The sequence below is a fragment of the Cyphomyrmex costatus genome, unplaced genomic scaffold (assembly GCF_001594065.2).
Source record: "Cyphomyrmex costatus isolate MS0001 unplaced genomic scaffold, Ccosl1.0 scaffold72, whole genome shotgun sequence".
NCBI classification, from domain to species: Eukaryota; Metazoa; Arthropoda; class Insecta; order Hymenoptera; family Formicidae; genus Cyphomyrmex; species Cyphomyrmex costatus.
The window spans coordinates 2083829-2109263 of record NW_017280289.1 but is presented as its reverse complement, the minus strand read 5'-3'; the positions used below and the strand labels follow the sequence as shown (position 1 = coordinate 2109263).

At 33.0% G+C, this 25435-nt stretch overlaps 2 protein-coding genes and 2 non-coding genes across 4 annotated transcripts in view; 2 read left to right on the top strand and 2 right to left on the bottom strand.

The window, feature by feature from the left end:
* Positions 1 to 10997: 10997 nt before the first annotated feature.
* Positions 10998 to 13428, bottom strand: LOC108780569 (uncharacterized). Its single transcript, XM_018548325.1, has 3 exons — positions 12729 to 13428; positions 12444 to 12629; positions 10998 to 11083 (listed from the first exon to the last, which is right to left on the bottom strand). Exons 1-3 carry the CDS (start codon positions 13426 to 13428, stop codon positions 10998 to 11000), a joined length of 972 nt encoding a protein of 323 aa, XP_018403827.1.
* Positions 13429 to 19733: 6305 nt separating this feature from the next.
* TRNAE-UUC (transfer RNA glutamic acid (anticodon UUC)) lies at positions 19734 to 19805 on the bottom strand. Its single transcript has one exon. It is a non-coding gene; the product is annotated as a tRNA-Glu (tRNA).
* A 97-nt stretch (positions 19806 to 19902) lies between these two features.
* TRNAE-CUC (transfer RNA glutamic acid (anticodon CUC)) lies at positions 19903 to 19974 on the top strand. Its single transcript has one exon. It is a non-coding gene; the product is annotated as a tRNA-Glu (tRNA).
* A 2919-nt stretch (positions 19975 to 22893) lies between these two features.
* ec (ubiquitin specific peptidase echinus) overlaps positions 22894 to 25435 on the top strand; it is a 45682-nt gene continuing 43140 nt past the window's right edge. The window contains exon 1 of the mRNA XM_018548336.1: positions 22894 to 23109. Coding sequence (XP_018403838.1) covers positions 22894 to 23109 — 216 coding nt within the window. The remainder of the gene's footprint in view (positions 23110 to 25435) is intronic.

Here is a 25435-nt window from a genome sequence, read left to right as displayed (position 1 = left end):
AAAAGCTGAGCTCAGCTGGGACTCGAACTACTAGACATCTCTCGTTCCGCGTGTCTCTCTGTCTCTTATCTAACGCGCTATACACCACGAGAGCTTCGCTGTTTTGATGTGTAATATCGCGTATATAACTAAATAGACTTATTCTAAACGAAAGAATATATAAATTTCTAAATTTATACGGTGTTATAAGGTAAATGTACTAGTTAATGAACATGAACCAATTGTTGGATAAAGTGACAAAAGATTTTAAATATAATATTGAATTTAGATTTATCTTTACTTCAACGTTACATCGTTAAAATTTAATATATGTCTTTCAACATATTATTAAGATCCAATAAGATGCTATAAGCATTAAAAATTGTTAGATTGCTCGTCAATTTAAATAACAATAAAAGTGATATTACTGCGGTAGTAATTATGTATGCGTCAATGCTGAAAAACTATCAGCGTCGCGATTTATGGGGGGACTACATACGCAGTATATAAAATTCACACAATTAAAACAAGCACTGTGATCCAGCTTTGACCGTAAATGGCTTTCTTCTTCCAATTTATTTAAATATAAAGCTTTCGATGGTATGTACGATTTTAAATTAATTTGTAATTACATTTTTATAAACAATAAATTTATTTGAAAACAAATAATTGAAGAATTAAACGACTCTTTTATATGACAATAATTAATACGTTAAAAATGGCGAATAAGAGTCAAATTACAATTTAAAATCTAAATCTGATAACTTATTCTAATATTCTATATTGCGAAGAATATCACGTAATTTTTTTGACGTTTCGTCCCGGCTTCCACTCATCAGTAAGGTATTGTAATGGAAGCCTACCTTAGACGCCGGTGTAAGTTATTAAATCGAGATGCTATATAAAGAGATATACGCGTGTCTCAGCACTTGCGAGAATTTGCGAATATCGATAGACCTCTGATGGCGGGTCGACGTAGTAATATTCTTCGCAATATTTATCCAAAGTAAGAAATAACGTTCTATTAATATATGTAGTCCCCCCAAATTGCGCGCCGAACAATTGTCGGTCTTTAATTTATTTGAAATTGTACATATCATTATAAAAGCTTAATATTGACAATATTGTCAACCACTTTTGTGTACCACTTTCTCCAACGAATTGGGTCATATCCACTAACTGTCCACTAACTGGTACATTTATCTTACTTGTTTCAAGATAAGATGTCGATCTTATTTTATTCAAGGATGTAGGATACAAATTATTGATTTCATTTTAAAATAATCTTAAGTTTTTTTTATAATGTATAGAGTTAAGTTAAGATGAAGTACGTCAAGAACTTTTTTTCCTTTTAGAAATCCTTTCTGTGAGGGTAGATATACATACGAAAAAGAGATCACTACATTTTTGACAAAAGATAACGGATTTGAGAGAGAGAGAGAGCGCGTGCGATTCAAAATATAATAAATCAATCAATTTCTGATTAATTTTAAAATTATTAATGTCTATATTCATGTATGCAAATTAATAAATAATAAACTAAATTTGAATCAGATTTTAATACATTTTGTTTCAGTTTAATTGTTCAACTCCGTTGTTTCGATTACATTAATGACATATTGAATAGGAGCAGTAGCGAGCTATAGAAATAATTAAAGGTAAATCCATGATTTGACAATACGAATTTAGTGTTTTTATTGAAATATAATATTTAATAGTAATATTAATTAAAATTCAATTTTTGTTTTAGTCGCGCGAAGAGTGGGGATTGGTTGACAAGCGCTCCGCCGCCCGCGCCGCGCACACCGCCGCTAGCCCCCAAACGTCATAACTTGAACGGCGCGCTTGCCTATCCCCGCGCCTCGCGACCCGCGCGCGTAGAGAGCGATTGAGAGGCGTACACGCTTGCCAGTAGTAGGCCGGACGAACGCGCTTATTTGGTTATATTTAAGGTCTAATATCTCGTTAAATATTGCGTCAACTGAAAAATGATACAAGACTTTTCGACTCAATTCGGTCTACTCTATCTGCTCATGATAGGTGATTCGCTCGATTAATGACACCCTGTATACATAATAAAATTTAATTATAAAAAAAACTTTCGGTAAAAATGAAGTTGTATGCAAGTTTAATTTGATCAGCTGAGGAGGTCGGCGAGGCCGATCTTTTCGATGACAATCATTCTTATATTCATTTAGCGTCAATTGCACCTTTGTGTCGGAGCACCGAGGAATCGCAGCGGAGTATGTCTTATCGTTGTTGCGATTGTCAGCGAACGCACCGAGCGCGCGATAACGCGTCGCGCACCTGACAAGCGCTGCGCCGACCAATGCGAGCCGCGCGCTCGTCGGCGGCCATCTTGCGCGGCTTCGCTTTCACGTCGGAGTCGCGTGGCTCGCCGCGGCCTTCTCAGTGTACGCCGACTGTCTGTCGACCGCGGCTGACTGGATATTCGAGGATGGATGATTTTTACGCGATCGAGTCGTCCGTTTGTTGCAATTAAAAGGAAAACGGAAAAAGGGAACCGGTCAGGATTCAAAGCCGATCTTAAACGATCGGCGGATCAATCGACTACGATGACGTTTAAAATGCGATATTGAGGTTTTCAATCTCCCGTTTATATTCGCTGCCGGTGACAGTGTGTGACGTCAGTGACTTATCTTTCGTTTATATTTCGCGCGTCGCGAAGATCACGTCGCGCGTTGTAAATCGCTGTCTTTTGCAGTTTGTTTGCGCGAACGCGTGACAAAGTATACACTTATTGACGATCAACGCGGGTGGTTTCGTCGGGTCGCGAGAGAGAATGAGTTGAGTCTTGGATTACTTTGATAAAACGGTATACTGCAATTGTGGTTCGACCAGTTTGGTCCAACGCGACAATCAACTGCTCTCGGCGATTGTCGATGCGGACGTGAACTTTGGTGACGAAAGTTGCTTCTTCGAACTCACGAGGGAAATATTCGTGTATGCGGCAGAGGTAAGTCCAATAAACCCATTTTGCTTTAATGTTATATAGTACATTGGAAAAAGAGTTTCACTAATTTGAATTCTGGTGAAAAAATGAAAGAAAAATAAATCAGAACTTTCTGGTTGAACCTATTATCGTTCTAGTTGGAACAATTAGAATTCTGATATAAAATCTTCTATTTTTGTTTATTTAAAAAAAAAAATTTTCTCACTTAGTGGATAAAATAAAGCGTACTGTATGAAAAAATTAAGAAAGTGCTAAAAAACAAATATTTCAGTGTTAAAAATATAATTTTTGATAAGTAAAATAAATTTCAGAATTTTATCTTTTATACATAAAAAATATTATATTAATCTGAAAATAGAAACACGATTAATAATAACCGCTAATTACTTTTAATGTTGATATAAATAAAACATACGTTAATGCATGCATTTTCGGAAATATCGGTGTAAATTTACCAATGTCGCTTATATATAATTTTCACAGTGTGTTGATTTTAATATTAACATCAATAGTGAGAATTATATAAACACCGAACGGTGTTAAATTCACACCGATATTTTTTTATAATGTGGAGAATTTCACACACTCGAGAACAATTCGAGAACCATGCGAACACCCATTGTATCGATTGTATTCCCGTTTGAATCTCAAAGTAATATCGCACGCGAGGGAAATTCTCGATTCCGTTCTTTGAAGATGTATTGGTTGAACGTAGTTTTATCCTTTTACTTTTTTTTATTTTTATTTTTTTTACTTTTTATCTGATCCAATATGTAGATAACCGATAAGGAAAGTTATTGAACTCACTCTTTTTCTCTTTCTCTCTATATATGTGATAACTGCAATGTTGGATGTGTCGTTCTGCTTGCATAACAAGATGTGCTAATAAGGACATGACCGCGTAAATACCGGGGACCACCTGTGCGCACGTAAATGATAGGAATTTAAATCGCGCGATCCCATCGCGATAGACGACCTTGATTACGTAGTGCAACATGGGCATCCTTACTGGGCAGAAAGCGTATCACGTAAACGACATAACCGTGTCATCCACAGGAGGTCCGAACTTAACCTTGCACTTTCGTCAAGATTAGTGTTCGTTTATCGCGTTTGTAATAAGCACTATACGATTTGATTTGTGAGAATACTGAAAGAAACAGTGGAGCTAATCTAAATTTGAGATTCATGCTTTGAATTGAAAACCACGCTAACGAATCCAGGAGGGACTTACAATTCACTTATTTATGTGTATTGAAAATAATATCTACGAAAAGTTATTTTCCTATTTTATAATGGCTCAAGTTTAATTCAGTTAATAAATGTAAATGATATTTTGAATATTCTACTATTCACCTTTAATGTAAAATTATACTTTGCAAGAGATGACGTTTAAGCTCTAAACTTCCGGTATTAAGATTATCAGATACTAATACTAACATCGATTCTTTATATGAACTTCATTAATCCACGAGCTATATAATTAATGCCATAATTATTTTATTTGATTGCAAAGATATATAATTTAAACAAATATTGTTTGCTTGATTACCTGTAAGTAAGCAGGCAGTCGACTGTCTATTATTTAGCGTTAAAATATAACGATAATACAAATAATTATTTCATCTTATGACACTTTCATTATAAGTGTGCGCAACTTAATGTAACTCTGGTATAAGATAACATATTTGGAAACGTGCAATTAAAAACACACGAATAGGTAGATATGATTTTGAGAATAATAATATTTCATATTTGCAGTCTGAGATGGATCTCCGTAAATTGAATTTTTTTTTGCGGTATAAGCCTCTCTTCAATTTGTCGATCCATTGTCATCCAGAAAATTTTGTCGATGATTTGCCCACACACGTCATTGTTCCTTCTCAAGAACAATAAACCGTTTAGCGTGTTTGACTATATACTTTTGTACGCCGTTCGCGCATTCTAAATGCGTACAAAAGCGAACCAAAATTTGCTTCGCATATAGACATAATGACAGTTTCTTAAATCAGGCAAATTACCTGTTATTTATGTGATTCTGCTCAATTTTATTTTATTTGCATGAGTTAAACAGGAGTGATGTGAACATACATTCTTTCGCGAAAAATTTTAACTATATAATATAGGAGAGACCGTGGCACCATGAGTCACACAAATTCAAACAGTAAAAAATATATTAAAATGTAAAATTTTTGGTTTCAATTTTTTTTATTATGTAATTAAGGGATAATATATATTTTAAGATTTATTGAGTACCCTTAAAAGACCTTCTTTTATATTTTTTAACCAATTTTATCGTATTTAAAAATATAAAAGAATTTGTATTGTCCAATTTCATCACGAAAACTTAACCTAATCTAAACAGATGAGAACCTATCCAGACAAATTTACATAATTTATACATAACCATATGTATAAAGAGATTCATCTAATTTATTATTCATTTCGCGCGAATAAATTTTATATAAAAAACACACGCTGATAACTTTTGTGTTGGCTCCTATTGGCATTTTATTAATTTTTTTTTGGATTTATTCATCTGAGTCTATTGATTATCTTGTTTTATTATAAGTAGGTATAATTTTAAAAGCGACGTATTGTCACACACATTTCTTTATTCTATTTATTATAATAGTTTATTACAAAAGTATTGTTATAATGCTATCTTTATTGTACTACTTTCTTTGGCCCTTCATTTTTTTTGAAAAAAAAAAAAAAAAGTTTAGGATAATTAATTACTTAAAAAAATGTATTCTAGATTTTGTAATAGTGGAGTTTGATAGAGATTTTATTATTTTAATTTATCATGATATATTGTGCATTTATGTGCATTGCAATATTTCATTGGAGATGACAATAAATTGACGCCAAAAAGCTGTTATTTTATTTCTCTTGCTAAATATTAATAATCTTATTTGCTGAGAGAATGATCTTATTGTTAGTATGAGTAGTTATTTGATTTTTGTGCAACCTACCATTCTTTGTCCTTTATTCGGGTTTCTCCTTATTCTTGAAGACGGGATTGTATTGAGCAGAAATTTTATTGAGCAGAAGACGTCATAACGTTGGAGCGTTTCAGAGGATAAAGGGAGTCGTTCCGTTGCATTGTGCCAGACGTTCCTTCATTAAAATCTAATTAAATCAAGCGAACGTGTATGATGGTATGCCTTTGTTGCTCTTATCATAGTTCGATGTTTACCGTTAGATGCCGATAAGCTCGGCGATGCCTGCATCATTTTACATGGGGCAAATAATTATGCTCAGTTATTGATAATTATGAGGAAGTGAGTAGCAAGATTAGATAACTAGAATAATTTTAATTTCTTACTTAAGCTTTTTCCGAGTAGGTACTATAGATAAATAGTTCTTGATACTTAACTTTTGATTTTTCTACATTACTATCATTATTAAACGCTACAGTTTTTAAGAATGAATAAGTTAAATTTTATATAAGAATTATTATTCAGTTTTAATAAAATATCTCTCTGAGATTTTAATTAATTAATTTAATAATGATGAAAAGTGAAATTTGGAGGCAGCTGCGTTATATGACTATAGCATGCATGTATAAATAGATGTGTGTCGAAATATTCGCGCAGCATCCTTTTCGTTCACCACAGTGGAGCCTGACTCATGCTAGGTATTTTTTTTTAAGCAAAGAATTTGTACAGAGCGTTTCATTCTGTGCCTATCCCGCGTTTGCACAGTGATGCTGACGTTATCTGGTCCTCGTCACAAAACGCCCACCTACATATTGCCTTAGGCAGTAGATATATATATATAGGGTATCACATGATGGTGCATTAATCGTCGAGCATGGTTCTTAGATGAGAGTAGTAATGCCTAGAAAACTGCTGGCTTGCAAGATGCGATGTTAAAAATTTAGATACTCATTAACGTGTTTCTTTCGACATAATTTTTTTCATAAAAGCAGTTATACTTAAATAAGATAAAGTGAAATTACTTAAATTGAGCGAAACATACACGACGTGTCTTTCTTTTTTTGTGATTTTATTATCCACGTTTTTATTTTCTTTTTTTGCAATGGACTTGTTGAAATTCTTTTGTTACACATTTACTTTACTTCACGTTTGCATGGTGGCATAACGCATAACCAGAAACTTCAAAAGATTCTTCGTTAACAATAGCTCCCCTGCCTTATTCATCTTATTACGGAGAAAGATTCCTTTTGCTTTCCAACACACGGCGAAAACATACATTAACTTCGTTACAGCGACGAAAGATCCATTCATTTCTTCATATAAATTCTCACTGAATGCGCACTGAATCGCTTCTCAATTCTGTTGTTTCGTCAGGAAGCGCCCATATACTGCGCAGAGCGTTTAATATAATGTAAGTATTGTGTGGTTTAATTCAATGGTGCTTTATGCGCAACAGAGATATATATATATATATTTATAATTTAGTGAAAATAAAACAAAAAAATAACAAGAAATAATTAAAATTTATTTAAATATTAATGATATTAATGATGATAATAATAAATTGAAAATATATAGTCGAAAAAGATATACAAAATGTTTTCAATTAACCAAAATAACGCAATAATTCGTGTAGCGAATGTAAATTTCTCCTAATTCCATAAATCATACCATCTCTCAAATTATGTGAACGTGGAGTAAATATCAACATAGTGCAAAGCTACTTTATATAACATTCAATCACGCTTTAACTTTATTGCTGTACCGCGAAATCGTATAGCGATGAGAGAATGGAACAAAAAATAATCATGTTCGGAGGTACCGACCTTTAATAATCTTCGTAATGTAATTTTGCACGTGAAACGATGAGATTCGAATGGTGTATTCGTTCGAAGAGGAATTTATAAATAATTTATTCACGCGACTGCTCGATCGATATGAATGACAGAAAACCGCGTGAGTACATACATGTATGTAATACAAATATAATTATGAAAATATGTGTGTGATAAAATTAAAATGCGACGAAATTAATAACAGTACAAAATGAGGTCATCAGTCAGTTTCACTCGTCCATATTTCAAGTCATGTTTTGATGACTAAACTAATTTATGATCGCGATTATGCGAATTTTTATGTTACACTTTTAATACATTTGTTAATGATTTTTATTTTTAATTGCATATATTAATATATTATACATCTTTATTATGACAAAATTATAATAATAAAATAAATATTACTTGCTATCTTTCATGAAAACTTTAATCTAATTATTTTCATAAAGATATTGACGATCTTTGGGTAAAGTTCTTGATTTTGTCTGCGGCTGTATGTAAGCAGCAAAAGGAGGAATATGTCGAAGAAAGCATAACTTCGCGCAGGATCTCTCGGTTATGATTTCATTAAAACTTTGTGAGACTTTACTCAACAGAAATGATTCCGGGGAACCTGTAACGATTACTAAACTTAACTTGGACGAAAGTATTAAGCTTAAATATGATAATGTATAATTCTTTGTCTTACTTTTTTTATATTTGCACCTAAATATTGCTTAAAAACTTCTTTAATATTGAATATTCATGTTTATCGTTTTTCAAATATTTAGTTAGTTTATTATTTCTTTATTCTATCAAATAATCGTGAATATATACATGTGTGCGTATTGCTTTATTCATTAAGTACACACATATAAATTTCACTGTAATCAACTTTTTATAATATAAATTTTCACGAGTTAATTATTTTAGCAGCAGCTATTTGACTTTCCTAAAATAAAATGTACAGCACAATCTGGAAGCATACAGGTTAAAAATTTTGCGCAAGGCTTGCACCGTATTTCCAAACTCATTACTCAGGACAGCTGCACCCGCTAAAAATTTCTTGAGGCTTTTCAGGCGCCCGCACTTGATAAAACATTTCCCCATGATGCACAAAACGCAGGGCCTATCGGTGTTTGGATAAGCTAGCGTGAAAATAAAGGTCACGTTAATTTATGTCGAGAGAGGAAGTTTCATAAATTGCGTATGGTACGTTTAGAAAAGCATCCGGTGTTGTTGGATTCTTTATATTCCACAATCATTGTAGTAATAGTAACAATCACTGTTCCCTCTGAAGAGAAAAGACTGATTTAATTTTATACCGACTACTAAAGTCATCTTTGACACATTTTTCCATCGCATTTTTATTGTATTATGGCCGATTTTCTATTTCTCCAATCACTTCAAAAACAATCTGAAAAAGTGTGTACATTCGTCTTTGTCGGAAGATTAATAATTACGACTACATACATATATTTCGACTACCCAAGGATCCCCCAGTAAACACGTGTGTTACATTACAGTTTATATTGTTGCGTCGGATATTACAACTAACATGCACGTTACATGTAATTTGGTGTTTGTTCGGGTGTAAGTTGGTCCCCACATCAAACTTGATGTTGATTGCGGTCGATACAGTCCGCGCTACTTTTTCCAGTAGTGAGTCTGAATGGAGTTTCTATCCGCGTTACTCGGTCGCTTCATTCACACGTTGCGTTGAATGTTACGTTCGATTCGCATTCATCCGTTCCGCTGGCTACCGCAAACAGAGTGGCGTCTTTCCCATGTCCCCTGGTTCAGCGATGCGTTTATGCATATGTATACTACACCTGCAACACCGGTCTCGGTACCTAAATCCTAGTTCGATTTTCGCTACGCGCAACAATTGCTTTTCACAGCCCGCAGCATTTTATAATTCTTATATCTTTTCGTGCTTTTGAGACAACGAGACGGAGCTAAAAATATTTCAACGCGGTTACAAGCGTTTGCTATTACTGTCACTGCATTTTTAAATCGTTCGCGGTATGTATTTATAGAACGCCAACTACAGAGTCATTTAGGCTGATGCATCGCCGCAAGCAAACTGTTCGTAACATTGTTGCGAAATTTGGACTGTAAGGACGCGCGCGAGTACATGCTCATAATATAAACTCTCTAGATTAACATTTTTATTGCACACACAAAACGATGTTTCCGATTTCTTGTATGTTTGGAGAAGTAAATTAGATAGACGAGGTTTAAACAAAGATTAACACAAATCTAACGAGATACAAATAAATAGAGAAAGTTAGAAACTTTCTTTGTTTCATAAGGGATCGATACCATATACTATCTATAGTATTATTCAACTAAATTATAAAATGATCAGACGTCCCATTTTTAACGGGATTGTCCCGTTTTTTTTAATCGTATTCCGTTGTCCCGATAATTTTTTAACGCATATACAATTTAGCACGTATAAATATAATAATCAAATCAATATTATACGTTATATCGCAATAAATGAGACTATTTGCTATGGCGCTGTAAAAAATCTCCTTAGAAAATTATTCGACCTTCATTGACTCCTATACCAAATATCAATTAATCGATAAGCATGTTTACAATTCTTTAGCTCGCTTTGCTCGCGTACCGTTTTTTCATTTTGAAAATCTAGTCATTCTAAACTAAATTACAAAAGCAATAACGGGGTAAATGATTTTTTTTACATTTCAATACTCTATATTACTTTAGTTTTCTTGTGCTGCAATCTATTTTTATAAATATCAGCAATGACATTAAAGTTTTTATCAACGCACGATAAATAACGAAAGTTAGATGCACAAAATAAATTTAACAGTTTTTTATGGTAAATGTATACATTAAAATACAGTAATGCTACAAAGAAAAAAAGATTTAAAATATAATTTTAGTAAAAGCAAATATAGTTTTTGATTCTGAAAATGGGAAAAATATCAATACTTACATGATAGTTTTTAATTTAAAATTCACATGCAGAAAGTAACATGAATCTCTTGTTATAACTTTTATAAGAAGTGTTATTTTATTTAACGTAATATAATAATTTATTACAATATAAATTTTTATAATATATAAGTGTATGTTTTTGTTAAATTATACTTTTTTCAAGCAGTTTTAAGTACTAAATATGATAGAGATTTAATATTAATTATATTTTGTGTGACTAATTGTACAATATATTTTTCTTTCTAATTGTGATCTAAACATTGAAAATCTGAAGCTCAATTGTTTCAGGAATGTATGTACACATTTAAAAAAGCAAACTCAGTTCGCGTTCCTCGAATCGGAAGTTTGTATGAGCGTTTGTTCTGCTTCACCGGTTTCCTGGTTCTTTGTGATCTTCCTTCTCTCTGCAGCAACAACAAATAGGATATATCTTATTGACAATAATACATAAATATCTTTGTACTTTATAAAGATTATTTATGTATATGTATAAGGAAAGAAACGTAAATTGCTTTCAAATATTTTCTTTTCAATTTTTTATAAGAAGCTTACACAAAATTATGTTTATAAAGTCTGTTTTTTTAATCTTGCATTTTCTGGAAAGTAGAATAACTAAAAGTAAGAAAGAAGGATCAAACTAAAAGTTTTACTAATTTCTAAGTTTCTATTACTTTTCAGAATAATACCGTTTACGATACATTAGATAAAACACTTTCTTTAAAACATTAATTATAATCGATAATTAATCTTTAAAATGCTATAAACGCTTAAATGTGAACAAATCTTTATCAGTAATTTTATGTTACATTTTTAAATATACACATGTTTGATCTTTACAAGCATTTGTATATTTAAAAATGCACACTTTCTTATTAGCATACCTTCTTGTTTAGATCTTGTCGTGAAATCGCGAAGGAAGGAATACGAAACAAGTCGCGAGAGGAATTCTTAAACGCGAAGAGACAGACAAGCCGCTTGGTATAAATTGTAAATTCCGTTTATCCTCGATTTGATAAACGCGCCTTCTCGTTAGAAAGGAAGTACTGCGTTACAGCTGAATAGATTGTAGGAAATACCTTTTACCCGATGTGTAATCTTAATTCAACGAGGTGCTTGATGAATATACAATATAAAAGCAGTAAATTATACTTTAACGGAAGTTTTTAAAACATTAACTTATTATTATTGTTATAAGACATATATTTAACAATTTTACATAATATTTTAAAATTATATGAAAATAATACTGTAAAATTTATATTTTATAAATAATATCTAAATACACATAATGTTTATAAAATAAAATACTATACATATATATATTTCTTTACTTTATATATATGGTTTCTAAGTACAATGCTAGTTTGACTTTTGAAAGAAAAAATTAAATGGAAACACTAATTTGCATACAGAAAGCTCAGTGAATTCAAAAATTTGTGTGCAGATTGCACATCGGTTTTTTTTTCTCCCATGAGAGCGGATGTGCTTGGTTATCGCATGTACGAGTTTTCTTCTTAAGAATAATAAATTACTCAAAGATGCATACAATGGATAAATCTTTACAAGAAAATGCAGATTAGAGATTACCAAAAATTTGGATAGATTACTTTAATAGAATTGCATGAATATACTTTGATCTCTCTCATATATCAGAATATTTTTTATGTCATGATGAGATTTTAAGCCGTTGATAATATAGTTCTGTCTGAAATAGAAAATTGTTAATTATTTTTGTATTAATTAATATATATGTGTGTTACTAACCTCGAGGGACTTGAAACTCTTTCAATGTTACGAAACATATTATTGGTAGGATTGTCGGATACATTTTAATCATCATATAAGTTATCTCTATTGCCATATTGATATTGTAAGATTGTGTTGCGAGAGTGAGAGCTCTCGCAATTCGATATGGTACCATAGTTAGGAAGAAACCAATATTAACACCAACTGTGCAACACAAAAGTTGTCTTAGTATAAAAAAAAACAAATGGAAAAGATCTACGAAGATAATTGCTATATTTGCATTAAAATCAAATTTTTACGTACCCAGAAAAATAAAGCGCTCCATATCTTTGCTCGACCACATTCCAGTTTTTGATTTCAACATTATCAGATCATATAAGATAAAGTAATCAAGTAAAACGAAAATGAAACACGGGAATATTACGAACATAATAGTGGACGAAACGTAAATGTCGTATGTAATTTCTTTCACGAAATGATCGTACAAGTGTAATTCTATGGCTGTCGCCATTAAACACATTGCCCATATAAATAAGATTCCTTTCACAGCTGTCGAAATCTTTAAAAGCGGCTTGAGAAGGTGCGAACGTTTTTGACAAACAACAACGTACGTCTCAATATTTAATAAAATTATCGTCAGGACGGACGTGCTGAAGCTCATCAAAAATACGTAGTCGAGATTCATTTCTAAATGTATACCGAAAATCCAGCTGAGTACTCGCTCAAGTGGTTCAAGCAGGATTACAAAATTCGATAATACCAGACCCACTATGTAACAGTTAGTGGACGTGTGCATGGTTGAATTCAATACGATAAAGAGACTGAGACAGGCATTTAGGCTAATGCCTGCCATCAGTAGCGTGAAGTCCATAACGTTACGCACGATTGCGGGAATGATTGATACAATGATGTTCATTTTGGTAGGATTAGTTGTTGCAACGAAATCCACTTGAATACGCGGTTTCTGCATGTGTACTGTTCTCATATCGTACATGTTAGACATCGTTCAACGTTAGTAGAAGAGTGCGATGCATAAAAGATTGATCGGTTTTCTATACAATCTGCGAATCCAAATCTCTTTTTAACGCACTTAAAAAAATTTTATACACACATTCTTGTGTTTTTCAAATACTTGTACACTTTCCTTGAACTTTAGTGTGATGTAATAAGCATCGACTGAACCAAGTTTTACTGCAGGAAGAAATGTGAAAGAAATTAACGACAAATTATGGCACGGTACATGTTGCTTCGACGATCTACACGCATATTACTGACTGCGACTGAACGATAGTTTGCAGGATCACCACCTATTTACCTTCCCCTATGGGAGTGTGAGACTTTGCAATATCATAGGTGGACATCGTCGAGTAACAATGTTATACAATTTGTCGACATGCAAACGTTCCATTTAGTAGAGTGGTTGACGTGCGAGTCTGCGGCATCGGAACTTCAACGTTGCTTATACAATCATTTACAATTCTGGAATAAATTTGTTATTTCAAAAGAAGTTAACAAGAGATCCTATAGCATCGAGCCTAGTTGATTATACAAATAAAATGTAATGAAATACACTCTCTCAATGAATGAAATTCAGTCTATCATATCCTATTTTTTAATTTCTCCGTGTTAATAATGGACTACTGTTGAATTCAGTCATTTGCATAATAAGATATGAATGTAAATATGAAAGCGCGCGTCGAATATCTTGCGGAGAGTTTATAGACATTCTTATTTATGAGTAGGAAGCATCCGTCCTTGAGGATTCGCTCGAAGGGCTTCGCTTTCTGACCGCAAATAACGACCAAGTAACAAACGGAAAAAATAATATGTTACTAGAATAAATCGTATTTCTTACGGCTTGCTCATTCGAGAAAGAGAATAAGAGAGGAGCTGAACAATGGTGGTCGGATACACACAGCTATGCGAAAATAGGAGGAAAGAGAATGTCCTGCATGCGACTGTATAATACAAGATTTGCGGGATGGTTTTGGCAACCGGCCACAAGCGCGATATCGGTCAGCTTTTGCTGGTGATAGATTTATCGTTAGATTTATAAGTCCAACCCCTTTGGCGCAAAGGGGTGTTGTATCTTCTTGAAAGTAGAGCGCGACTATCTGGTGTATTGTGCACTCCGGAGGTACTTACAATCGCAGCGTTATCGAAAGGAAGGAGTTGAGAACGACGTATCGTCGTTCCATTGTCGTCGAGGTAATAGAACGAATTAAAAATTACGGGGGCGGATCAACGCGAATATTTGTTGTATTGTATACTCGTGAGGTTAACATCGATCTAAACTCCCGAGTATGTGAATTATATCGAACGGTAATTAATGTTAACTATATAGTTCACATGCAATACAATGTAGTATTTATAGAGCTGTGTGGTAACAATAATTGCTTGCACATATTTATGCGATGACGATTCATTTATAGATATTTTGTGTAGACATATACAGATTATTCCGAAGCAGCATATCTATAAGAGCTGTTGAAGTCTCTCCTTGTGGTTAAGGGCTTGAGCCAGTTTGACTACGTGTTTTCATCTTCGAACCAGGTGCGAGCGAGCGCGTGGTGAATTTTTGTGGGTTCCTTCGTGCCCTTTTCTTCTTATTTTCGTCTGCCTCGCGATCGGTTTAGTGATGGAGGGCGGTCTCGGAGCCAAATAAGTGCAGTGGCAGGGCCTTAGGGTCCGCGGGACCGTAACCGGTTCGACGCCTGGGCATCATTACGATGTAACTTAAGTGACCCTGAGGAGGCTTCGAGCTGCACGATAATCAGCGAACTGTATTATCATCGCTGAGTAACAACATTCCATTGGTGGCCTCGAAAGTGTAAAGTAGTCATCGTATAATACAACCGAGTGAACGAGTAGTTTAATAAAAAGTATACGATATTTTACCATAGCTACCTTAACTAATACAATGTCACATGTTAGATATAAAATTAATTATTTGATTGTTTTTTTTTTATTTTATTTCTTGTTGCTTATAATCGTTTATTTAAAATTCCTACTTTTCTTTCTTGACAATTATTTTCTATTTTTAAGTATGTTAACAGTTTACATTAAACTATTGAAAATTTAAAACAATTTTTAATTATCTTCATTTTATTTGAGTTTATCAAAGTGTACATATATATATAATAATATTGTAAATAACAATCATACTGCAAATATATCGTAAAATAATTTACGTATGAAAAAATACGTGTCATAGCTTTGCCATCGAACTGTCAACTCGCATGAATGTTTATCTGCGGCGAATGTGATGGTTACATATTTATTTAAATGTAGCACACATCTACCAGACCTTCTGTCACACCTGTTTGACCCGTTTCTCAGTGGCGGTTGAGCGGCCGGCTATCAGTCGGAACTATGCCGTGACAATGTTTCCTTTCCGTGTTTATCATGTAATTAGTTATAATTAGTTTTATCGTAACTTACTATTTTATGCATTCTTTCCACATCTATATTATTCGCTGTACAATATAACACGCGAATTAAATCATCGCATTGCATTATGATCTTATGAATGAATATTAGTTGGAGAGTCAATATATAATATAAGCCCTACTTATTGTTAGCAGATACTGCACGCGTTACTTATAAATATACAAACTTGAACCTGTTTTTTTTTCTTTTTTTTTTTTCATTAGAACAGGAAACTGTAAGAAGACATGTAGTTCGTGTTATGTAAATTTTGTGCTGTGGTGATATCAGAAAAAGGCAATTTATTAAGAGTTTGTACGTTTCACCGCAGTCTCGTGCTCTTCCAAGTGCTTTGCTCTTGTTGGTTCTCGTGTCAATAGACTCGATGTATTTTATGCTTGACCAGTCGGACAAGTTTTTCCTGATGACCGCAAGCGCGATGCCTGAAGCTCGGTAACATTCGATACTTTATATGCAGGTGTATGTTTGAAAAAATGAGCGAGGTGATGCCCGAGGATGGCGTTTTAATAGCATAATATATAAAATGGTAATCCTTAAAACTCTTTAAGATTCTATATACATTTTCATAATTTATTGCTTAAGACAAACAGCGAAACGCTTTTTCAAATGCACTCAACAGGCTTGTGTAACGCAGGCTTTGAATGCCTTTTTTTTAAATAAATTTTTTAAGTGTACAATGTGAACATTTTCATCTAAATATAGAATTACAATATTTTTAAGTCGCGTGACTTATATCCTATATTTCTACAAAGTAGAATAAACATATCATGTAATTTAAAATATTACAAAACAGCATTGCTTTTTTGATAAAAGTGCATTTTGTTTACTCTGCTTTTTGAATCAAAACACAAAGTGGTAAAGGAAAGAATAATCGGATAAGAATATAGAATTTATAACAGTTTTTAAATATATTTGTATCACGCGATCATGTGTGATTCAATGTGTTAACGATGATCGCATGTTACGATCAACGATCGCACGTCATGCACAAAAGTAGCCTTCCGAGAAATTCGGCTGAAGATTACGCCAGTAACATACTATTTTTGAAAAAAGAAATCATCAACAAAAGCGCACCTGTGGATTGCCAAGCAAATTACAGTGTAAATCGGCGCTTTTGAACTTTATAGGATCTTTCGGTAGCATAATGAAAGAAAGAGAGATGAATGATCTAAGTGTTTTTGTTTGTGAGAGACTAATTTGTACTATGACGTACATACTGGAAGGTTATCGTTTAATAGGTCGGAAAAATGAATAAAAACCGTGAACATTGAAATTTTAATATATCTGTAAATTTTGATGATTTCCATATAAATTATAATTTTTATAAATCAAGTGAATGAATTAAATAAATTATTTGAACTGATTAAAAGTTCATTTTGAACTTTTAAATTCGAGATTTGACGGCCGTATTATAGTTTGCGTCTTATCGATCACTCCGTTGGTATACAATATTTCGATAATACGGTTATTGAACCTGAAAATCCGCGGATTTTTGCGGTGAAAAATGACCGAAGAAATCAAAGATTACTGTGTCAGTCACGTTTCCGAATAATGAAAACTTTTTTATTATCTAAGCTTCAAGCAACTTTTCTAGTTTCCACAATATTTCTATATTCTGTCAGGATTTTTATTGCAGTTTTTTACAGAAGAAGGATCTTTCAAACGATTCTTTGTTTTATATTCGCTCCTTTCGTCCTACATTCTATATGAAGCTTTTATATTTTTCTGTTACATTGTAAGAATCATTTCACATCTTTCGATTAACGCACTAGTAATTTTTCCTGCCAATTATCTTTGACTGTTTCTACAGCCTGCATGTTATGAAGTGAAATTGTCTTGCGGTCATTTACGTTTCTTCAATTATTCACTTACTCCATTATCATTCTCATCGTTTCAGTCATAGGCATACTCCGTTGTGTATCTCCTCATGTTACTTCGTTATATTCGCACATACGTAAATATAGAGCCATAATAATCGCCGCAGGAAAGCAGATAAACCTGGAACTAACTCATGTTAACTCGCTTCGCACGGTCGCGAAGTACAATGTGATTCATAATTAATTCGTAGACGTTTACCAACGAAAATATACATGTGAAATTCATTCGCGATAGAAACGTGACTGCTCAGTTGAAAAAGAAAAGTAGCAAAGTTATACGTAAATATTTCTGCCCATGGTGACGATTTTCGGTAAATAAACCGACATTTATGTTGCGTAGACTTGAAATCTTATTAGGCAAACTTTCTTTAATGTATATAATTATCTTACATAATGCTTTAATTATTTTAATGGTTAAAAGAAGAGGTAGAAGGAGGATTCTATAATCCTTCAAAATTGTAGTAAAATTATAATAATTCAATGAATCTTTCGTTCAATATAGCCTTTAGATTAATATCCAGTTTCTGCAAAAGCTATCTTCTCATTATTTCGCATCTGCATCTGCCGCGTAAACCGCGAACCGCACAATCGAAAAGCGAATTACTTCTGCACGAATGAAGAACGTCCGATTTTTTTTTTCCTCACCATGACCAACATCGCCGAGGCTTTCTTTCACGGCGGATTCTGCCAACTTTCTTCTTCCGCAATGTTCATCTATTGTTATTTGTGCCGACTGCGGTTGTTATAGCGGAGACAAGTTTCATGGCATTACGCTCACATTGCAACGCAATCTATCTCTCAGCGAAATTAGACATATATATATACACACGCAAACGCAAGTATAAAAATTTTGTCGCGTAATAATGAAGAGAATCGTTCGGGGTGTGAAAAATCGTTGCGTAAGAATTTTTTATACGGAATCGGTCGATCCAGAGAACTCCAGGCCTTGTCTTTTAGCTCATTCGCCATGCAACTTTTATTACACTTGCTGGACTTTTACAACTGTCTGACATCCGCCAAACGGTTCTACGCGTCAAAGTCTCTGGACTTGGATTGGCAGCGCCGTTCAATTTGCATATTTTTCTTACGAAGGGATGGGACATCACGGCGCTTTTACGACGATTTCTTCTTCCCAACATCTCGTGGACCGCGGTATCGCGAACGAAACGCCAACGGAAATAACCGCGCGATAGCACAGGGTCTAAACTTTATGCCGTAATTCACGACATTCTTCCTTAGCTTTCCATCCTCCTCACGTCATCACATGATATCTTACGTACGTCTTTTCTCCTCGTGGTTTATTCGTAGATACGAATTATTCTTTCTCCCTCTGTTTATTCCTTCATTTCTTTAAAGGAAATTACAGTTATTGTCGTCACTAAATGTTTGTAAAAATATTAAGAAGCTGCGTGTTTTGGACGTGAAAAAATAAGAAATCTTCGCAGCGTCGTGGTACGTCTATAAATACGTACGTTTTCGTGCATTTATTATACGAAAGGTGCGGTTTCATTAGCATTCATAACACGTACGTGAGGGAGAACCACGTCGTTCAGGAAATTTCTCCGTATTTTGGAACCTGCAAAGCATCAAATAACACTCATAGTAAGACGAGTTTAAACTTTTGCGATTAATAATATTATAATAGTATGAAGTTCACACAAATAGAAAATTTAGATAAAACGATTTTTATTTTATTATTATTATATTATATCATGATTATAGTAAGATACACTTACAATTTATTATTACACATTTTTAATTATCTGGTAGCAAATATTTGTCGTCTATATATTCATTATAAATTCTTTATTTTTTCTCTTAATAATTTTTGTGAATTATTAAATATTTATATTGTTTTATCAGCGTACAGAGAAAATTATCCTATTAATTCGTATAACATTAAAAAATGTATTATATTCAATACAATGACGGAATGTAAGTTTTGACTTAAACGTTATAATAAATTTGAACAAAAAACATAATATTCCGATACCGGGAATCGAACCCGAGCCTCCTGGGTGAAAGCCAGGTATCCTAGCCACTAGACCATACCGGATCACACTGGTACTTCCTCTCTCACAGTTTGACAATGATACAGAAGCATTATCTCTCTTGGACAATGTTACATTTGTGGAGTTGCACTGCGTTTGTAATCCGGTATGGTCTAGTGGCTAGGATACCTGGCTCTCACCCAGGAGGCTCGGGTTCGATTCCCGGTACCGGAATATATTTTGCTTTTATTTATCATGAAATTTAGGGAAGTTTTATATTTTAAAAGTTTATTTCAAATATTTATTATTCTACACACACTATAATAATGATTTAACAAATTAATTAAGAAAACTATTAATTATGATTATATATTATATAATATTTATTAATTATTTTCTTATAGCTTTTTAATGAGATTAATAATTTGTTTGCACAAATAGTAAAAAATTATATAAAATTTGTTATATTTTAATACAAGACACGGCAGAAATGGTAAATAAAATAATAAAATTAATTAAGAACACAGGAGTACAAGAAAATTTGTATGAAGAACCTAGATATTTAATCAGAGTAGTATTTCTTATAGATTTTCGATTACAGAAAACAAGTCAAATTGCTTCATCACGTTAGGTTTTAAAGTTATTTTGAATTTTAGGATGAAAAATCACAGCAATGTATTTATGGAGAAAAAGAATGTATAATAAATAAGAAAAAAAATAATAATTATCAATAAAGTAAAAAGAAGTAAATAAATGTTTGAATTTTATATATATTGATTTCTTATTATTAAAACATAAAAAATTGTCTCGTAAATAACAAAAGTTAGTTTATCGAGAATACCGAGCGCAGAAAAACAAGCACACTTTTTCATATTTGGCAAGTTTAGTGAGAACAAATAGTCAGATTTCAATGTAATACTCGTATAAGTTTTCTTTGTAATAAAATCTTTTCAAAGTTTTATTAAAAATGAATGAAAATATACAATTCTAAAATAGATGATAAAATAAATATGGAGGGTGGCAACCATTTAAACTATTTCTTAAATTACTTCTTTTATGTAACGACATAAAATTAAATCAGTCAAATGTTTGTATTTCATATTGTGCTAAATAATATTGATTTCGTGTTTGACATTTGAAATGAATCTAAAGTTTTTAGCATAACATGTATGAAGCGGCTATTTATATATAAGTTAGATCGTATTGAATACTTTTTTATTTATTTGATTGATTAATAATTATAGAACGATATAGGCGTTTTGTGTTATCGAGAAATTGACATGACAGAATAAAAACTTTATAAGAATAATTAATTAAGTTATTATATGACATAATATATATTCTAGTGATAACGTAATGTATTCAGCTTTCATTAATGTGAAAAATTAACATTCGATGTCGTCGTTGATGTCTTCTGTCTGGATGGCGTTATCTAAAATTAGATCCGTGCATGACAATAGACCATTTTAGTACGGTATCATATAGCAACTTGGAAAGGCGTGAAATCGGGTATTCTTGGTTGCCGCGACTCATGCCGTGTAAATGGAAATTCCTTTTGCGTGCTATGCCAAGGACAGCAAACGCGGGACGACACATTGAGGGACCAACTAGTCCAGGTACTCGCAATTTTCACGGCCAACTGGATATATATATATATATATGTGTATATATAAAATATATATATTATACATATATATAATATATATATTATACACATATATATATATATGTATAAATGTCATTTGTCATAAATCCGCAAGTTTAGAATTGGTACAGAAAGGTCGCGAAAGCGTGCTTTATTGTGTTTGTCATCGAAGAACGACAGATCAATGCAACTGTCAATCATCATTGTGCTCTATTTCCTGGCTTTTAATAGCTTCTATTCTACAATACGACACTCGGTGTAATGTACCATGTAATGTCCCTTAAGTTAATACTTACAGAATCATAAATATTCCGAGATCAGAATTATTTCGTCCGATTATGATAATTTATAGCATTACATTCTATAAAATTTTTATACATATGAATTAGAATAATCTGAAATGAATATTTAAAATTTTTACGTTTATATATAGATTTATGTGTGGTATACAAAATCAAATTTTCATTAATTGCGTTAATTAAATAATTGTTATCTCGATCAATAATAAAAATACGCAACTTAAATGATTGCTTTCGAAAAAAATTCAGTTATGAATCGCTTAGTTCTTAGTTTGTAAGTTATTAAAAAAATTACGCTGACGATTTTGTTTTTGAATTTGGAAACGTAAACATATCCAGCCACGTCTGGTTTTCTTCGTCGACTTCGTAATAAGTGCAACACCGAGTACAGTAGAACCTCCATGTCTGTAGAAGAATGTGACCAGAGTATTGTATCTGAAGCCTGTAAGCCAAGCCGGCGAGACTGGCGCCAGGCCTGCTCTCAAGCACGTATTCACTCCGACCACTTTTCTCCGGCTCCTCGAAATTAACTGCCGTCCACTCGCTCGTAGTAGCATTTAGCATGGCGCAGTTTTCTCTTCTGTGCCTTTCTTATCCCTCAAATATGACACTTTATAATTTCGCCTTTTTTCAATTCGACACTCGAGGCGACGCTTCTCTCCTGCACTTGTGAGCCGACTTCTGGGGTCTCTTTCTCTTGTAAAAATGCGAAAAGATTATTTGAGTTTTTAAATTAGAAAAATTGAAATCGAACCAACGAGCATACGCGAGCAATCGGCTTCTCTGGAGATATGGGTCGTAAAATCTTATATTATATTTCCGTATACGCGTAAACTGATTTTCCTGATCTTCCCCTGTAATTATACTTCGTAGTTTCCTTGTTAACATGCTTTTATGAGTTCCCGCGAATACCATGACTTGAGTTCATTGCCACAGTTTAAGGCATGGTAAAGACTTTCTTTCGCGAGCAGTACCGTAACTCAATAATATTTTGTTCAGCATCGAAAGTATTTTCTCTAATGATACAAAACATTTTCTATTACTGATAAGAAAAAAATTATTATATATTTATATTTTAGTAAATTAAACGTATTATTTAAAACGATTGTGGGAAGTCTATCTAAAAGTTTTATAAGAGACGAGATATTATTATAAATAAATATGTTTATTGCAAATGATTACAGATGATTCTACTTTGATTTATCGAGTATGACGTCTACAATGGGATTGCATCAACAAGCTGCGTTCCAAGACACAGTGGATTCTACTAGTTATCTTCAATCTGCACAATGCCATCAGACGGAAGGACAGATGCAAGGTTGTCAAAAATCACCGCATCGGGAGCACAACAGCAGCTTTACCAGCACGAAAGGCCTGCTCAATGGACCCGGGCAGAATAATTGTTTCCTCAACAGTGCCGTCCAGGTAAGACAATTATTGCAGTAAAATGCGTTTGAATGTCGCTTTGAAATCTCATTTTGTTAAATCAAATTAATGAATAGCACGAACGTGTCTTATTGGATTATAGCAAAAAAGGTGCCTGCAGGAAAATGCACACAAAGATCATAAAATATAATTGAATAAAAAACAAGTACATGCATACGTGCACACATATATGTATATAAGATCTTACGGTACCGCACGTATTTTCTGAAGGTAAACAGGCGCCCCCTTAAGTACATGCAACCCGCTGAACGATCGTGTTGTTCGACTTTCTCAACGAAAGTAGGCGCAAATAAGTGTGTTATACGTAAAACAATAATCAGATTGACAAATAATTCAATTATTATAAATTTATGAAATACTCTTTTAATTAAAACAATTTATAAAATACTGATTAAAACCGGAAAATAGAAGAACTTTGTTTGCGCACAATAATATTTAATTCTTTCAATTATAAATTTTTTTAAATTATGTATGTGTGTACGAGTGAAGAAAAATAATTGTCACAAAAATAATTTGTATATAAAAAGATCAACATATCCGTTTATACAAATATAAATGCGAAAGCTTGTTCTTGGCATTCAAAAGATGTTTCGCACATAGATTGCTCCTTGCTGTTTTCTCGAAGACTTTTACGAGTCTTGTCCGCGATTTATGAATACAATCCGTTGCCAAATCTTCAAGTTTGCCGTCTTAAGAGGTTGTCGAGACGCGTGTAAATATTCATGATCGGTAAGTGAAGGGTCATGTGGGGACTTCTTTTCAACCGGATCACGAGACTGCTTTTAACTCTCGTGAATATCTTGCAACCTCACTGTAAACTTCTCGCTTTTTAATGACAAATTTTACAACGCGTGCAGCCACGCTATTTCCTTAGTTAGGGACATCGACCACCGGTTTCAAAGTCCAGAGGAAGAGGTCACGTTTATTCGTATTACGCATTAAGAGGTGGACCGAGAGTGCCGTATTAAATATGATTTATTGCTTGAACAAATTTGAGAAGATAACTACCTTCGCGAGAGATTACTATATAATCGCTTGTACCATCATAATGCTAGAAACAAGTATCTTCTTCTTTACTCGTGTTAGGTTTATTTATGATAATAAAAAATGTTAATATGTTTTCTTTTAATAGCAATCTTTTGACACAGATACACACATACATATTTTATTCGAAATTGAACACTCACTATAAATTTAGAAAGAATCTTTTTCTTTACTGTTAGGTTTATTTACTACATTTTTTAAATTATTTTTTATTTACTGTATCTTCCATTTTTAATTTTCTTCTAAAGAAATAAATAATTTAGATACACACACATAAGGTAAAAGGTACAATTTCACACGTGGTACAATTCTAAACGAAATAAGATTTAAATTCGATTTTTGAAGTTCAAGTTTGATTTTTTCTGTTTGGTATTTTTCACACAATGAGAAAATTACTAAACTTAAACCTCGAAAATTGCATTCAAATTTAATTTCCTTCAAAATTGTACCATATTGTATAATATTTTATTTTATATATATTTTATTCGTTTTCTTTTAAAACAATGGACATCGTAAGATCGATTTTATTTAAAAAAAATACACGAATGCTAATTTAAGAGATGTAACATTCTGTAAGTTGGCGAGGTCTGATCGTGAGGCACGCGTACTAATACTGCGCCTTACGTGACATGTGATACAATTGTTTTAAGCGCAGCCAGGGTGTGGTAACTGCTTTGTCTCGCGTGTTACGAATAGAAAACAAACGCCGCGCGACAGCCTTAGGTTTTCTTCTGACCGTAGTAATAGTTTCATGACAGAATTTACGATCGGGCCGGTATTTGCTTTAGCACTACTTAAGAATTCCGCGATCGTATATTTATTGATAATTGTAGTGTTATTGATAATTATAGAACCGATGAATAGATATCGTATATATTATATACAAGTACAGATGTTGAAATTGTTTATGAAGGATTAATTATAGAAAGCATGAATTCTTATAAAGAATTTTTATGTTGCAATAATTTTCCTCCGCACAATACTGATACATCGTTTAATTGACTTATAATGTTCCAAAACAAATTGATATTAAAATTAGGATCTGTATCTACCATTTTTGTCTACCATTAGTGCGAGTTTATTGATAAAGCGACGATATATAAACATGTTTTGGCAGGATTGGCAGGTTATTGCGAGTTTGCTGCCTAAAGTCTGTCGAGTGTTTTTGATTTCGTTAAAGCGTCTGATAATCGTTAAACGTTCGCGTTATCTTTTACGAATTGCCAGCCGCGGTGAATAACGGCTTTAAACGCTTGCGATA